Here is a 17,871-nt window from a genome sequence, read left to right as displayed (position 1 = left end):
CAAAGTTTTTACTAAAAAAGCTTGTATTTTTACAAATCACATGTTAAGTATAGTTATTTTGCAATATTTTATTGTGGGTGAAAAAATATTAGGTCTTAAAGTCGCGAATTTTTATTTCAGTAACAAATTAAAATTAAACCTATCGTACTGTGTCATTTTACATAAGAAATGCCGATAATATTGCATACCCGCATTGCTGATAAACATTTCAGAATCCATTTTTTTAAATATCATTTTATTTATTAGAAAATTTCAATAAAAACAGTCCAGCTATTCTTTTCCTTGTTTCTCATTTACCACAGATTTTTAGAGTAATTAAAAAAGATAAAAAATTAAACGAACTTATTTCCGACATCCCTGAAGTATTGTAACCTACCTTTGGAACTATAGGTGGAGTAAGATTTTGTTTTCTCAGACCCTCCCAATGGAAACCTTGAAACCACCTACAAAAGAAAATAACATTCTTAATCATTCAAAAAAGGCATACATTTCTAAAATTCGCCATTCTTTTAGCAATATTTCTTTTTATGGCAGTTGTATTTTTTTAAATGTCAAATGACCCTTATTTCTTAAGTTTGCAATATAAATACAACAAATGCCACTTAAAAATATTTTAAATGAAATTACCAAACAGCTACTTTAACAACCACTTTTCATTTTACTGTAAACTCTTGATGTCTGGACATTATACATAACCATCAGAAAAAGCTATTTTACATAAATGCATTATTTTGGTGTCTTAAAAAGGTTTTAAATGTGTGAGGAGTACCTAGAAGTGGCTAGTATGTTTCTATCTGCTGTATTGTTCCGAATATGAACTAAAATAAAATATAGAGCTGTTTCAGACATTTGAAACTTAACTTCTCAAATTTACAAAATCTGGGTGATGTGAATATTGATGAATGTTGTGTATATGATATTGTGAATATTTTCATTAAAAATTAAGAAACCAATGTCACTCCATTTTTCCTTCAGACCCTTTAACTGCTTAGTATGATTATCCTATTGTTTAAGGTAAAAAATATTGGAAAAAGCATTTTAAATTTAGTTTGAAGTCTCAGAACTACTTTCGAATTTTAAAACTTTCAATTTGAAAAAAAAAATTGAAAATGAAAGTTATTTTCGGATTCATAACTATCACACACAAAAGAATACATTACAAAAAGTTAAAAAGCAAAATATAAATCAAATGGCTTGCACTATTCAATAAAAATAATTTTTTATCATCTGATTTATGCGAAAATTAAGTCACCACTCAACCCAATATATGTAAAGCATACAAAAACATTCAATTAAACTTACTTGTGTTTCTTTATATCAGCAATGCCAGCTTTCTGGTAGCCCAGCCTTTCGGTAGAGTTATCTCTGCATAACCTCTTGATTAAATGTTGTGCAGTTTTGGGAATTAACTTAGGAAAATCTATCATGTCGATGCCTTTCAGGATAATAGTGTAAATTTGCATGGGATCTGAAGCCCGAAAAGGTGGCCTGCGAGTTAAGAAAGGTAAAATGAATCAATACTGAAGTAAAAAAAATTCATTCAATAAATATGATGACACTTACATTCCGGTGAAGAGTTCATATATGAGTATTCCAATTGCCCAAAAATCAACTGATCGATCGTGGCCCTTGTTCAGAATTATTTCTGGAGCGACGTATTCTGGAGTTCCACAGAAAGTCCATGTCTTCTTACCACTTCTTAGCTCTGTTGCAAATCCGAAATCTACCTTTAAAATTATATTTTATTACTCAATTTGCAACATCATAAAACTAGTATGCAACTTATAGAGACATCTTGAATGACATATTGGACAAATTTTTAATAAAGATAATGTAGATTGGCAACACTGATTTGCACTTTCATGTTCAATTAAAAATCACACAAGGAATATTTTAATAGAAATTTATAAGAGAATGTTTTTAGGGTTCAAAAGAAACTTTAAAATTATCTTTTTACTCTTTTATTAACGTGTTTTATTTTCAAAACTTCCCCAAAAGAGATGATAGGTTTTTAACTGTATTGTTTGGTATAAACTTCGATGTTAACTTTCTTACAGTGTAGTTTAAATTAAAAAGTATTAAGCATAAATAAGCAACTTTCTTCGTGTGGTAAGTATAGACTTAAGGTGGTGGAGCGATTTTACAAAACTGGCCCCATTGGTTTCCAAATCGAAGAAATATGAATTTTTTACCATTGAAGCATATTTGATATTATTTATTTTATAAATAGGAATAATTTCGTAGAATATCTTTTGTTTAAAATTAGTGGTATCAACCTCAAGCAAAATATTTAGCACGAAACTTTTATATTAATCTGCTTTTTAAAGGATTTAAGAAAGCTCAAAAGGTATGTTTTATCATGTTTGTGAAAAGAATATAATTTAATATACATGAATTAAAGAACATAACATATGTTTATTTTTTCATGTGAATACTTATTCTCCAAAAAGAAGATTAAAGTTAATTTCATTTTGACTTAAGACATACATTTCTGCGTTGTACTAATAACTAATTAAGATATAAAATTTGTCCATCAGTGCTAGTGTGGCTAAGAACAACCTCTTTAAAAAATTACTTTGTAAGAACTAAACAGCCTTGTAATTCTAGATATAACCTAGAATATAGATAAACGTCCAAATTATTGTTCAAACAATACTTCATGAGTTAAAAATTATAATAAATTTATAAATATGATTTTATGACTAATTAGTAAAAAATGTTCTCACTACTTCCCCTCTCACCTGTAGGTCTACCCGTAAAAAAAAAATGCATGTCTACTCTCAAAAAATAAAAATATAGGTCTACCAGTAAATTTCTCTAACATTTTTACTTTGTCACTAAATATAAAGTTTTAGAAATAAACCAGTAATAATCTCTACATTAAATTTGACCCAAAATGGCTCATTTTGTTCAGAGAATAAGTTTTAAGGGGCTTCTAATACCAAATCACTATTTTAAAGTTAACTAAAAATGACTCATATCTCTCTATGTATAAAAGCGAAAGAATGGCTGACTGAATGTATGTTCGTTAATAACTCGAAAAAGGGAGCACCTCTTTGGATCGTCTTTTTCTTCTTCTATAGTTTGCAAATTTTTATGAGGTGTTTTTTAAACAATTACCTCTTTTTGTCATCAGCATGTCCAGGCGCAACATTGAAAATACAAAATTGCATTGTTTAAACACATTCTTACAGATTCAACTTTTTTTTTATCTTTTGAATGGCTTTACCGATTGACGTGGCTGTTTTTTCTTACAGATTGCTAATATTTTTTGGATATTTTTGTGATCTTTTCCATCCCTCTACGTTGAGTTTTTCGCATGCAATATTGAAAAATGTATTTTTTCACTATTTCAATTTTACACTGTCATGAAAATAACATCGTTACAAAATGCTTAAAAAAGCAGACGAGAAAAAATGAAATATCTAATGAAAGCTTGCAAAGCTCATAGTTTAAACTATGAAGTACAAACGCGTATTACAAGCAAATACGCAGGCAAAATAAAATTGTCAAAAAATAAAAAAATACTATATTTAACCGTCCGTGGTAATTTTGAACATAAATGTGCTCATTCTGTTTCGCCCAAACTGCATTTCAGTTTGAAAACGTTTAAAACTCTAATGCTGAAACTTTTTGTTGCTCAAATATTATTAATAATTATTTTTGTCTTCTTTAAACAAAAAATTTTGATTCTCTAAATGTATTTTACTATCCTTTAAATAAAAACATCATAAAAATTATTGTAATTTTGATCGCAGAGATGCTGGGCACCAATAGCAACTAGATGCATTAAACGTTAAACTCACATTAAAGTTGTATTAAATTTTAAACCTTGATTCGAGTCATAAATGTATTCGTGCGGAATCAGAATCAGGATGGAAAAAAATAAAAAGTAGTTACTTAAATTTGGGAATGACTTCTTTTTTTTTTCTTTTTTTTTTTAATCTGACAGTCTTATTTTTTGCTTTCACTTTAATTGTAACATATCTAATTAATGATAATTCAGAGTCTAAATATGTATAATTTTTATTTTGAATTAAATATTGTTATAAAGTAAATCTAACTATTAAAATACAAAAAGGAGTAATACTAAACTCAAACTCCCCCCCCCCTAAAAAAAAAGAGCTGCTCTAGAAATATTTTTCCTACCAATATTTTTTCCACTTGGATTATCGCCACAATGAAAATGCATATATGACTCACCCCCGTCTCGATGAATTAAGAAGAGAAAGAATTTTAACAGCAAAGAACTCTTCATTTAGGCAAAAAAAAGTTCAATAAAAATAATTGGGAATCAAAGTTCATTTTAATTAAACGTGTCATATGAATTTAAAACTGACTTCAACTCTTCAACATAAACCCTGGTTTACTTGGTTTTCTTGTCTTTTAGTTCTTGAACTGTGCCCTAAAGCTAATTTTTTTTCTTAAATTTATTTTCTTAGATCTGAGAATTCTTTTAACTTAAAAGAAATTTATATTGTTTTGTTTCGGCGAAAAAAGCCCTCTACAAATAAAATCCATTGCTTCTCACGATTTATAATAGCAAATAAGAGCGTAGTTTGATTTTAACGTCATCATATAAGAACATAGTTTAATAATTGCTGACTAGTTTTATCATTCATCTAAAGTGCCATTGAAAAATTGAGCGTGTTTTTTTAATAAATGTTAGCATTTCATATGCTGTACTGAACATTTTAAAGACAAAATTAAAGAGACAAAAATTAAACCCATTCTCGCTTAAGTAACATGAGTTTATACTTACATAGTGCTTTGACTTTTGACAGTACGGTTTTGAATGTATATTTACTTAAAAAGGTGAATCAACTGGTTTGGTGCACCATAAGTGGCTAGATTACTTGTAATTTAGAATATAATTATGATATAATTATAAGAACGCAATTATGTATAAATATTTAAGGTTTCTGTATTCATAATATTTCAGTTTGACTCGGATTATATAATGTTTCATGCAAACCGCACCAAAATCTTTACAGTTATTTTAACTATTGAATTCGATACGTTTTACAATTATTTATAGATTTCTTTTTCTATATGTTGTTATTCATTAACTTTCTTTCCATTGCTGATTGCCACTGAAATTTCATTTGCATAGCATTCGAAAAATAAAATGCAACCGTACGAAGTATCACAGCAATATGACAAATGATTGCGTGCATACCTAAGATACAATATTTTTTATGTGTGTACAAAACCTGATTTACTAAAATGAAAGAGTGTAGTATAAGCATTTAAAACAAAGAAAATTGTTTGGAACTTTTAATATCGCTCACCTTCATTAAAATAAATAAAACTTAACATTCTACGAAATCCCGCAAGTGCAACAAAAAATTATGAGCTTTCATGTTTTGGGAAAAAAATTAATTTAAGACAACAAATTCAAACACTTTTGTATAAAAATAGAGATTCCACACCATTTTTTATTCTAATGTTAAAAAGTATGAAAATTTTATGTAATTCATTTAAATTTTCTCAAAATTTATTTCTTAGATAAAAGTTTTCAGTCATATTGTTATAATAATGTTAGTGAAAATAAAATAACTCCGTAAGCTACTAAAAATAGAAACTGAAGAGTGAACTTTAATATTATCATTTATTAAAATTTCGAAACTAATAATCAATTTCGCAAAGTCATCACGCAACTATAAAATAAACTTTCAGAAAATGTTTACGGAAAAGAAAAACTATTAAAGTTTCAAAAACATTATTTATTGAATATCACATTTTCCCCATTAACTTTTTGAAGAAAGAATCAGTATAAATGAAAAAAAATACAATATTAACATTTCAAAAGTATTAAATTCTCTTTTCTTATTTTCCAGAAGCTTTTTAATGATTTCTTTCTTTACAGAATTTGTTTTATGCAAATAATTTTTATGAAATTAGTTTTCAGGTTTTAGCGAATCAATGTTTTTTTATTTTTATACCGTTGTTAATATTTTTTCATCCCTTTAGGGAAAATTGAAATAAAAATTCTTCAAAATTGCGAATCCATATTTTTCTAAAATAAAATCTATCGAGATAAGTATTTTAATTAGTGCTTTTAGGTTACTTCATATTTTTTAGACGAACAAAAATGTTGGTACTTACATTGAATATCCCTTTTTGCCTTTATTATTTACTTCAAGTGTCGTATTTATTGACGGTGTTGAAAATTATTATAAAAATTGATACAGCAAGTATATATTTAAAAAAAAGGATTATTAGAAGAAAAAAACACATTTTAAGTGGTTTAATCGCTTGTCGATGTGGAATACGACGGTATTTTCGTTGTGAACAATCACGTTAATTTTCGAAATACATCAATTGCTATAAATTCATTCGGAATAATTAGGTTTTATAATATTTTGTAATGATTATTTACATTGAAAGTTTTCGTTTGTTATCCAAACAAGGGCAGGATACAAGAGAGAAATGCGTGCCTGCATCTTTAGAAAATGAGTTTAGGGGACATACTTTCTTAAAATTATTAACCAAGTAATTAGATTAAGAAAAAATCCGTTTGGTTTTCTCTAAAAAAAACAATAACAGATCTGAGGAGAAATGAGTCAAAGTTAAGAGTGACTGAAAGAGTTATCAGGGAATTGTTTCCATTTGTGTCAAATTTTCTTTACGAGTCAGTCATTTAAAGCCTAGTTAAAAATGAGAACTAGTCAAAGTGTTGAAAGGGTCCTCCATTCATCTTTTCAGCTCTACAATAGAGTAGTCTCGTTGAAAATGTGAACTACTCAAAGCGTAGAAAGGATTTTCCATTCATCTTCTTGAGCTCTATAATAGAGAAGTCTTTGAGTAGTCTCGTTGAAAATGCGAACTGCTCAAAGCATCGAAAGGATTCTCCATTCATCTTCTTAAATTCTATAATAGAGTAGTCTTCGAGTAGTCTCGTTAAAACTGAGAACTACTCAAAGCATTTTAAGGATCCCCATTCATCTTTTCAGATCTACAATAGAGTAGTCTTCGAGTAGTCTCGCTGAAAATGCGAACTACTCAAAGCGTCGAAAGGATCCTTCATTTATCTTCTTAAGTTCTATAATAGAGTAGTCTTTGAGTAGTCTCGTCAAAACTGAGAACTACTCAAAGTGTTTTAAGGATTCCCATTCATCTTTTTCAGTTCTATAATAGAGTAGTCTTTGAATAGTCTCGTCAAAACTGAGAACTACTCAAAGTGTTTTAAGGAGCCCCATTCATCTTTTTCAGTTCTATAATAGAGTAGTTTTCGAGTAGTCTCGTCAAAACTGAGAACTACTCAAAGGGTTTTAAGGATCCCCATTCATCTTTTTCAGTTCTATAATAGAGTCGTCTTTGAGTAGTCTCATTAAAAATGAGAACTACTCAAAGTGTTTTAAGTACCCCCCATTCTTCTTTTTCAGTTTATCTACTCAACGAAAAAAGAGACAATCATTGATATCCCAAGGAACAAAAATGGCAAATTGGTTTGCTGTAATATTAGTGATTTTATCTATTATTTGAAATATTTTAAAATTATTTTAGGAAATAATTCGTTTGCGAACGTAGGGGAAGGTTGCAATCATCGGGCCATCTACATTATTTTGTAGTCGTGAGCAGTTCTTTGTTGACTGTTTAGTATACTTAATGAAATTTGAAATTCGTCTTTTTAATGGATATCAATGAAACATTAAAAGTGCTTTAAATATAACTAACGATTTTTGAAACTGTGCTTAAACAGCCTTATTTAGCCATGTAAACAATAATTGTTTACGTTACTGTAACAGAATTTACGAACATCTTACATACCGAATGCCTTCAATGATCTCATGAATTGTTTAGTCAACCATAGCAATAGTATTTTGAAGAAGTACAAAAAAATTCAGTTGTATCTGATTTAGTATAAGCATATCAAGAGTCATTAAAAGTGAGTTAGATAGAAACCAAATTTATTCCGTTTTCATAGATGTACACACTCAATCGAAAATATCGAAACACTATAAATCTCACGAAAAAATGGTGTAATTATGCACTCTCTAAAGAATATATAATTATATATTCTTTAGAGAATTATAATTATAATTATAATTATAATTATAATTATAATAACTAATACAGGGTGTTTATAAAGTCTCGGACCCACTTTGAAGCTTAATAACTCATTAAATAATAAAGATAGATTGAAATTAATAACATAAATGGTTAGATAGACTCAAAAAGTTTCGTGACCCCTGTCAATGAACTTCCACGCGTGCCCCCTTCGACGCACGGAGAATATCAAGTTGATAGTTAATTTCACGCCAGGTAGCGGCGAGCATGTCGGCATCCACAGAGGCTATTGCGGTTGTAATTCTGGCTTTCAGGTCATCAATGTTCGACACGATCCTCCTGTAAACATTGTCCTTTATAAATCCCTAAAGAAAAAAATCCAGCGGCGTTATATCAGGTGATCTGGGTGGCCAAGGAATTGGACCTCCTCGTCCAATCCATCTTCCTGGGAAATGGTCATTCAAAGAACTACGAACGATGATACCCCAATGAGGTGGTGCACCATCTTGTTACAAAAAGACATGTATCTGAAGCTCTTCTAGTTGTGGAAATACGAAGTTTTCATTTCATCATTCCGAAGTTTTCTGATCTAGCTTCACTCGTTTTGGTATAAATTCTAACAGTTATTTATTGTTTCTGATTAATTTTTCAGTCCTATACTATACTTAAATTAATAAATAGATAGGCTAACTATTTGCCTTCTGCAGGCTATTTTTGTATTCAAATAGCCCATATGTTCTGTACGTAATTAAAATCAGGAATCTCCTGGCCACTTTATAACAGTGAGTTTGTTTTTGTTAATTTGTTATTTCTTAATTTGCTTAAAAGTAAGACAAGTAATTAAATGGTGGCGAAAAATTCCATCTGTGAGTGAAATTCTTATAGTCAGTCTTCATTTTTCTGTCATTGTTTTCTGTTTACCATCCTTTCGTTCAACTGAGACCAGTAGTCCTACGCCGTTTTATTAACTCGTTGTCCACCATTTGCTTCCTTGACAATTCGAAAATTCAAATATTTATCTCTGATTCTATAAATATGGAACCTCATTTCGTTAAATATTAACAATTTCTTAAACTGTTGACACACTGATGTTTTTTAATATGTTAATTTTAACTTAGTGTGGTTTAAAATTAACTTAATGCTACATTTAATTAGCCGACCGGCCTGTGTAGGGGTTAGGGAACTGCCCTTGAATCAGAAAAGTTCTGGGTTCGAATCCCGGGTAAGGCATGGATGTTCCTTCCTTTTCTGTACTATCTGTGCTTACTGTGGGAGCAACGTTGGCCCACCTAATATGGTGTCCCTGAAAGAGTGTTCAACAAATCTGCCCTTCAGATGCCTGTATGACCTAGGTCATTCTCCAAGTGGTCATTGGAAAAAAAATTTAATTTTAACTTAAGTTATTTATGTTATCAGTAAAACTTCACACGTATGAAAATTATTCAGCGAAATATTTAGGTTTTTAAAAAAAATGGTCTACTCATACTATATCTATTTCATGCGCAACAAATTTTAAACTTTCATAATAACAGATCTATTTTTGTAAAAATATTATAACCAGCTTAATATATTCGCTTCCTTTATTTAATTGATTTCACTTTACTTGTATTCGGATTTATTAAAAGGAAAGCAAAGAGAGAGAGAGAGAAAGAAATATCATGAACTTACCAGTTTCACGTACCCCCTTTCGTCGAGCATTAGATTTTCGGGTTTCAAATCTCTGTAGATGATATGCTTTGAATGAAGATACTCCAATGCTTCTATCACACAAGCCGTGTAGAAACGCGTAGTTGAATCATCAAATCGACTTCTAATTAAATAAAATGGAACTATATTTAGAGACATCATACGTGAATAACTTATTGTCTAGTTTGTTTAAAGAGCTCCGTCGTTATTTGAGAATGATTCAAAATCACAAAGCATTATTGTCTTATATCTATTATTTGGATTGGTAAAATTAAAAAAAATAATAATAATAACAATTGCTTTTAGAAAATCATGAGTCAAGAATCTGTTCTCCTTTTGTCATTTTGTTGTTTTGTTAAATTATCCAATTAATATGTCTCATCTTATTCTTTTTGTTAAATTATTAAATTAAAATATTTTTTTTATTTGCTTTGTTTAAATTAATCAGTTCAACTTTTAATCTTATTTGTTTTGCGAATCAATAATAGTCTTCAAAAATTAAAATTAGATTATTCTATTCACAGACTATTCGATAAATTACTGTCGTATGTTCCATTTCGATAATAACTCTATTCAGTTAAAAATAAGGAGTACACTTCGCGAAGATAAGATTATTTAGTTTCGCATTTTTTTTTATAATTTAATCCACATATTCTAATTGAATTAAATACATTATTTTTAAAAATTTTATGAACTTTGATAAAATCAGAAACACGTTTATGGTTTAAGAAATATAAGAACCAAAGTAATGAATTATTCCATTTATCGTCTACATTTTCAAAATATAGTTATTAATAGCAGAAGTTCCGAGTGAAAAATTATCAAAAGAATATTAAGTATTAGTTTAAAGAATTTTTTTCGTAGATAATTGCTCAAATGCTTTATCAATTCTAAGTAATTCAAGATTCCTCTGGAAAAATACCAATTTAAATAATATCAACAATATCAAATGTACGCAATTAGTATTCAAAATAAAAATATTAAACATAATTATTCATTTATTTATTCTAAGAAAATAGAGAAAACATCATTCGTTATTTTTAATGAATGTTTCTCTGAAGGTAGTACAATAACTCAGTTAATGAGGAAAAAACTCTTTAAGAAACTTTAAATAAATATCATATTTTCATTTCAGTTAGTAATTAAAACTATTAAACCATCTTTGAAACTTTTTTAACTGCTCATCACGAATATTCATGCTTCATTTGAGTGAAATTGGTGAATGAAATAAAAGTACTAGTTTACTTCTAATTCTTTCAACTTTTTGGAAAGGGATTGAAAATTTGACGGACGATAAGATCTAATTGGGAAAAATATGAGGAGAAATTCTCTTTTAGGGGTAAAGAAACGATTTGAATTCTTACAGACATCAGACATAAAAATCCAGTTTGCATTTAAGTATTCTAATTAGTCGGAAGATGGCATGAAAATGATTGATAAATTTTAATTAGTGATAAAATGATGAAACTTTCCCCTAATAGTGATCAGGAAATGGGAGCTCCAGTAGAGATTTTAGTGCTCTAGCTAGTCGGAAAGTGCTCGAAATTTGATTGAAAGATCATCAACTTAACACATCGGCTGATAAGTTCCCGGTCTAATGAAGTAAACACAACGTTTTTAGTAAAGTTCAAATTTATTCATCAACATAGTCTCCTTTAGGAGATACCATCACTCCATCTCCTCTCTAACATCTCTATACCTTTCTTAAAAAAAGAACCATCTTTGGCCTCAAAATAGGTGTTTATTTCGGCAGTACTTCCTCATTCGTGCTGAATCTCTTGCCCGCGAGCATTTTTTTTCAAGTCTGCAAACAAGTAGAAGTCACTAGGAGTCAAATCTGGTGAATAGGGTGGGTGCGGATGAATAGGAGGTGTCTGACACAACGTCAAACAGCTCTCGGAATCATCAATTCGTTGTTGTTTTTGGTCAACTGTTAGCACACGCGGCACCCACTTCGAAAACAGCTTTCTCATAAACAAATGTTCGTGCAAAATAAAGCCTACACGCTCTTTTGACATATTTAGAGTATCAGCTATGTCATGCAACTTCACTTTGTGGTTTTCTATACCAATTTTGTGAACTTTTATTATGTTTTCCGGATTAACCACATCTTTAGGACGTCCAGAGCGTGGCGCATCTTCAACATTTGTACGACCACGTTTAAAATCAGCAAACCAGTCAATAATGGTCGATTTTTCAGGTGAGGAACCCGGATAACACTTATCGAGCCAAGCTTTAGTTTCTACCGTGTTTTTTCCCATTAAATAACAAAGTTTAATAAGAACAGGAAATTATTTTTTATCCATTGTTTCAATAATATAAATTGGTGTTCGATTAAAATCACTGTAACTTTAAAATCAATCGGCAGATCGTTATAAAATTTTGACACCTTTTATTTGAAGGTTAGGACTTGCTAAACAAAATACTAATTCTGCATTTAGGGCGCCATCTGTATGTCAGACCGGAAACTTAGCAGCCGATGTGTTACATAGAGACTAAAGTGAACTGATTTAAATCTCGCTCATTTAAGTTACTTCTATTTTTCTCGTTTATTACATACAGATGGTTATTTGAAGATAATATTACATTACCTTCATCTTTCAAAAAAAAAATTTTGTGCATGCAAAAATTACAATGAATAAAGTAAGGAATTGAATGATTTTTAATTTATTGCACGCCATTAAAACTCTTACCTGTCCCTTAAGTAAGTCCAAACCTCTCCTCCTAAGCAAGCTTCCATCAGCATGTATACATACTTCTTATCTCTGAACGTGCGATACAATCTACAATAAAAGGCGCAAATGACGTTAATTGCTTTCGAAAGATTTTTCATTCCTATTATGGAATCGATTAGAAAGTTGAGAACTTAGGAAAATTGAGAACAGCAGGTCTCGTTATCTGAAATGCAGTTCATACAGCAGAAAATTACTACTCGAAACATGCTAATGAAGAGACAAGCATTTTTGAAGAATAAATCAATTAGAATGAATTGCTTTTGTGTGTTTTAAGATCTATCAACAAGCATAGTTTAGAATTAAAGCTAAAAAGAAATTAAACCTAATGAAATGATAAACATAATGAGATGTTTTTGCGATTTCATATTATAAGTTTTATAACAAGTTTTGTTACTAACTTCCAATTTTATGTGGACACCATCCAGGACTCTTTTAAAAAATGTTTATTAGGTATTACCAGAAAATATAAGCTTTAAAAGTTGTTTAAAATGATGTAAAAACCTTTAGAATTTATTTTTTTCTGTTAAGAAGACAGTAACCGAATTTCTGACATAGACTTGTTTTTAATATAAATAATAAAAATGAAATTTTGTTTTATATGCATTTTAAACTAATTAACTTATATTACAGTGTCTAAAAACTTTTAATTTTATATATTTTTAATATAATTAATTTTAAATAATTCGAACTAAACATATTTTACTAACACACGAGGTTCTAAAATTAACTTAATTTAGTGTCACTTGTTTATGTCTAGCGTATAATTCATTAGACACAATGACCTCACTATAAGAGATTTTCCTTAAGTAAGACAACAAAAACAATTATAAAAATTTGCATCGTCTTATTTTTAGAAACAATACAATGCATGGGACGATTCCAACACAATGAGTCAGTAAAGCCTATCTTTAAACAGCTAAATTGTTCACTAAAACTGCCTCGTCGCTCAATATTTTTTGAAAAAATAAAAATGCTCTCTCAATATTTAAAGACGCGGTTTACAGACACGTAATTGGATTTCTTGTGATAAATCTATTTTCATCATCTATCAGCTGTTGAGTTTTTATAAATAGGTTACTGTAATTTCAAGACATACTGAACTTAAGAGAATAGCGTGTAAAGGACCACCCCGAATAACTTTTGATCTAATAACCGGATCTTCACATTCTAGGACTAAATCTTAATAGTATGAGGGGGTAACTTAAATATATCACTTTTTCAAATTTCGATTTCACAAGAGCTGTTCGAACAATTTTGCTAAAATTTAATAATTTGCTATTCAAAATGACTAACGACGTAAAAAATTTTATACCTTTCAATTCAAAATTTTTTCGACTGTTATTAAATAAAACAATAAAAAATAATATGAATAACTAATAAAATATCTAAATGAGAATCCTTACCTGCATATAAAAGGATGCCTGCAAGACATCATGAACTTCTTTTCGTTTATGACGTGATGCTGTTGTTCCATCGAAACTATTTGTTCTTTTTTCAGGCACTTGAGTGCAAATGTTTGGCTTGGGTTATTTTTGTACTGAACCTAATATAAAAATATTTACATTAGACTGTTTTTAGTTAACATTATACTGGTATTCATAAACTTTCTTCTTCATATTATTTAAGGAAGCAACATTATTTCAAATGTTATTCAATTAAGAATGCCTCATTCACACATTCCTCATTAAAAAATTATTTTTTCATTGCTTATCGGAACATTTTGTTGGAGATGAAAGCAATTCATTTTGATGGAGCAAATGCTTTCAGGTAATTTTTTTTTCATCAAATTGTATTTGGAGCCTTTCATATCACCCTGGATACTATTAAGTATGAATTAATCTTTCAAAAAATTATTTATTTAAATTATTCAATTTAAAATTCGATATTATTTTTGAACAAAACAGAAAGAAATGAAGCAGGCTCAGGTCGAACAATATACTATTAGAATAGGCTTTACTCCGTATGAAGTTTCCATTAAAAAATATTTAACATGGAAAGTCTTATTCCTTAGTTTTCTTTCAGAGTAGAGATAACATTTTGAATGACAGTTCTGTTATTTAGAAACAAAACTCATTGTGTCATCCGCTGCTGATGTCATTCATCTAACATATTTATTGAATAATTTAGAGTTCAATTACGAAAAAAAAAATCCATTAGACTTCAGCTTTCGATTCTTTATATACGAGAAAAAAAAATTTCCGGCTTCAAAAGTAACCCTGATATTCCCCTCTACATATTTTAAGTAGAGGTTGTAAAACAAGATTTGAATTTCTTCGTAATATTTTTTTTTCAATTTCGTACCATCAATGTAATTTAACTGGAAAACTTATAGTTTTATTCTAATTTGTTTTTCAAAGTTCATTAGTTTTTTTTCAAAAATTTTGGAGTTCTATTTGCAGCCAGTAACAAATTAAAAAAAAGATAAGAAAAAAGGAATATATTATAACTTACTAAATCTACTCGGCCAAAGCCTCCAATTCCAAGCGTTGTTACAACTTCCAAATCTTCTAGAGTTAAATCTTCAAATTCATTCTTTTCTTCTTCAGGCGGTTGACTTGGTCTTAAAATAAAATTTAGAAATGAAATATTATTAATTTGAAAACTAAACAATAAAGAAAATTTCAATTAACTTTCTCCAACTGAAGTTTGCTTTCGGAGCCAAAGTTTAAGAACAATAATTATTTGTTTAAACCATCCGACCTCTTCCATTATTTATTTATATTAGTTTCAAATGTAGAGAAAACATGGAAAAAATTACAGAACATTGAAAAAAGCGAAAAAGTAAATGATAATAATAAAATTAATAAAAATCCAGAAAATAAAAGATATAATCTTTTCATCAGCTCACACAATTATATCCGCAAAAAGGAGTGCCTTCTAATATTGTATCAATATAGCCAAAGCAAAATATATCAATACAATAGTGTGAGGAGCACTCAAAGAACATTTTTGAAACAAACAGAATAGAGCACATTAAGTAAAAATATCACTTAAAAACAGACAATAAAATGTAAATAAAAATATAAAAAAACAGAACAGTTTTTCTTAATTTTCTTCATTTTTTATCTTTTTGTCCTTTTTGTATTTATTTATTATGCTATATATATATATATATATATATATATATATATATATATATATATATATATATATATATATATATATATATATATATATATATATATATATATATATATATCTCACGAAAATTTCTTAAGTACTTTTTTATTTCGCATTTCCTACTTAATTATTTTCAATTTGCATGTCCACTATAACTGAGTTATCAATGGCACTGAGTAATCACTACGGAAAACTGGGGTTCGATTCTAGTGACGGCTTGAGCCTCCCTTGCCCAGCATCAGACAAACGGATATCATCTTGTGTAGAAAGTAAACATGGTATCTGTTTAATGTTGATCAAATTTCTATAATCATACCATTCGTTTAGAATTTCATTTTACGGACGGTGTCCATTCTTTTACCAAGTTTCTTTTGCATAGCAACTGTTTTTTTGATGGACAATGTTGCCAATTTTTCAGGTGGATCCTATATTTACCACATTGTAAAATTATGGGTGATTCGTTATTTAATATTTACATTTTTGTATGGACTTCTTCTGGAATTTCTGCTGATGAAGTTTGTCTGTTTTTCAGTCAGATTTTTTTTTTACAGTTTAGTTTTCTAATAGGCCTATTATAAACTATGGTTTATAATATTTTTATTATATTTTATAATATATTTTTATTATATTTTATAATATTTTTATTATATTTTATATAATTTTTGTTATATTTTATAATATTTTTATTATATTTTATAAAATTTCATTATATTTTAAAATATTTATTAGTATACTGAAAATAGGAAGCTGTCTTCCTCTAAACGTTTAGCAACAGCTATTTTTCAAAGATCATAGTATAAACCTTTGTTTTGAATTCACGATCTACTGTCACTGTTGCTGCTTGCTCAATCGAAATTTGCTTTGCGCAGGAATGGGTTTAGCAAAACAAATCTTAATTACTTTTGATATTACCATACGAATTATATTACATTTTTCTCATACCTATATTTTATTTCTCATTCCTATTTTTTTCACTTTTACTATTATTTTACAAAGGAATTATTTCACCATTTATGTATACACCAAGTTCACCCGTTTATATGGCTGATTTTTATTGACTATTTGATGAATGCGCGTTCTTTCAACGGAGAGAATAATTGAAAAAAAAAGAATCAATAAATCTGTATTGATCAATACTTTGAAATCATGCACAAAATTAAAAGGCTTATATTGACACAAATAGTAAAGTTAAAATAGTTCCGATTACTCATTTGTTATTTGTATAGCCTTGTGGCTTTACGTTAATAAATTAAGCAAACAACTTTTGTAGCAATTTTCATCAGAATAAATATTAACGGTAATCAATATCACTTGGCGTGATGCTGTTGATTTCGGCAATTTCATGATAGTTAAAAATTAAGTAATTTATATCAAGAAATTTTCTCCTGTTTTATTCCTTTCGAGAGGCTGTAAGACACGTATTTCCGCAGTATCTATATTAAAACTGCTCTTATGGAGCAGTTTTAATAATTACCTAATATATCATAGGTACAAATATTAATATATATGATACCTATTACATACTTTCGAAACATATGAATTTTGCGGAAAATACATGGATCAATGAGGAAGGTAATTTTACCTCCGTCCGTGAAATTCCTTAATTCACACGTGCCACCCGGGAAGGGCTAAATGAGTAACAGCTATAGGTTATGGCAGTTCACAGTAAAGCTCAGGGGATAAAAATTGTTTGTTTTTCTGTACTTCAATGGAATGTTGGCGGTCTTTCCATCCAATTTGTGGAAATTAAGAAAATAGTATTTGAAGAAGATATTGACATTTTGATAGTACAAGAGGCAAATATCACTGAAGAAAAAATTAAAATATGTAATAAGAAAGATTTCACTATATATGGACTTTATAAATCCAGACAGATTTCCAATGGAATTCTTGTTGCAATTAAAAACAAGTTAGCTTCATCTTACAAAGTGGTGAAAGAGATTAGCAGTAATGACGCATTAGAAATTCTAAAAATTAACTTCTGAAATAGGAATTCAGCTTTCAAACTTTCCGGTATTTATAGCCCACCAAACAACAGCCATTTTAACCTAGATATGTTGACTTCATTAAAAAACACAATTATTATAGGAAATTTCAAAGCAGCATCTTCAAACTGGGGTTACATCTATCAAAATGAGGTAAGGCAAAGTGTGGAAGATTTTATAGATATCGAGGCATTATTACAGGTCAAAGATGATCCAAACACCTTTATTCACTATTCAGGAAGTTCGAACAAGGCAAACTTAAGTATGGTCTCTGCAAACATAGTTGAACGATGCAAAAGATCTGTGCTAGACGATCCAGGTAGAACGATTAA

At 29.0% G+C, this 17,871-nt stretch overlaps 1 protein-coding gene across 1 annotated transcript in view; it reads right to left on the bottom strand.

Annotated features, from left to right (window-relative positions):
* LOC107436702 (cGMP-dependent protein kinase 1-like) overlaps nt 1-17,871 on the bottom strand; it is a 107,579-nt gene that overhangs the window by 1,895 nt on the left and 87,813 nt on the right. The window contains exons 11-17 of the mRNA XM_043045989.3: nt 14,886-14,994; nt 13,838-13,977; nt 12,393-12,482; nt 9,682-9,823; nt 1,564-1,727; nt 1,303-1,488; nt 377-443 (exon numbers count right to left, since the gene is read on the bottom strand). Of these exons, the coding sequence (XP_042901923.1) occupies nt 377-443; nt 1,303-1,488; nt 1,564-1,727; nt 9,682-9,823; nt 12,393-12,482; nt 13,838-13,977; nt 14,886-14,994 (898 nt within the window). The remainder of the gene's footprint in view (nt 1-376; nt 444-1,302; nt 1,489-1,563; nt 1,728-9,681; nt 9,824-12,392; nt 12,483-13,837; nt 13,978-14,885; nt 14,995-17,871) is intronic.

The sequence above is a fragment of the Parasteatoda tepidariorum genome, chromosome 1, assembly GCF_982258835.1.
Source record: "Parasteatoda tepidariorum strain Cologne lab strain chromosome 1, Ptep-v5.0, whole genome shotgun sequence".
NCBI classification, from domain to species: Eukaryota; Metazoa; Arthropoda; class Arachnida; order Araneae; family Theridiidae; genus Parasteatoda; species Parasteatoda tepidariorum.
The sequence above is the reverse complement of the archived record's forward strand: the minus strand, read 5'-3'. Positions and strand labels throughout refer to the sequence as shown.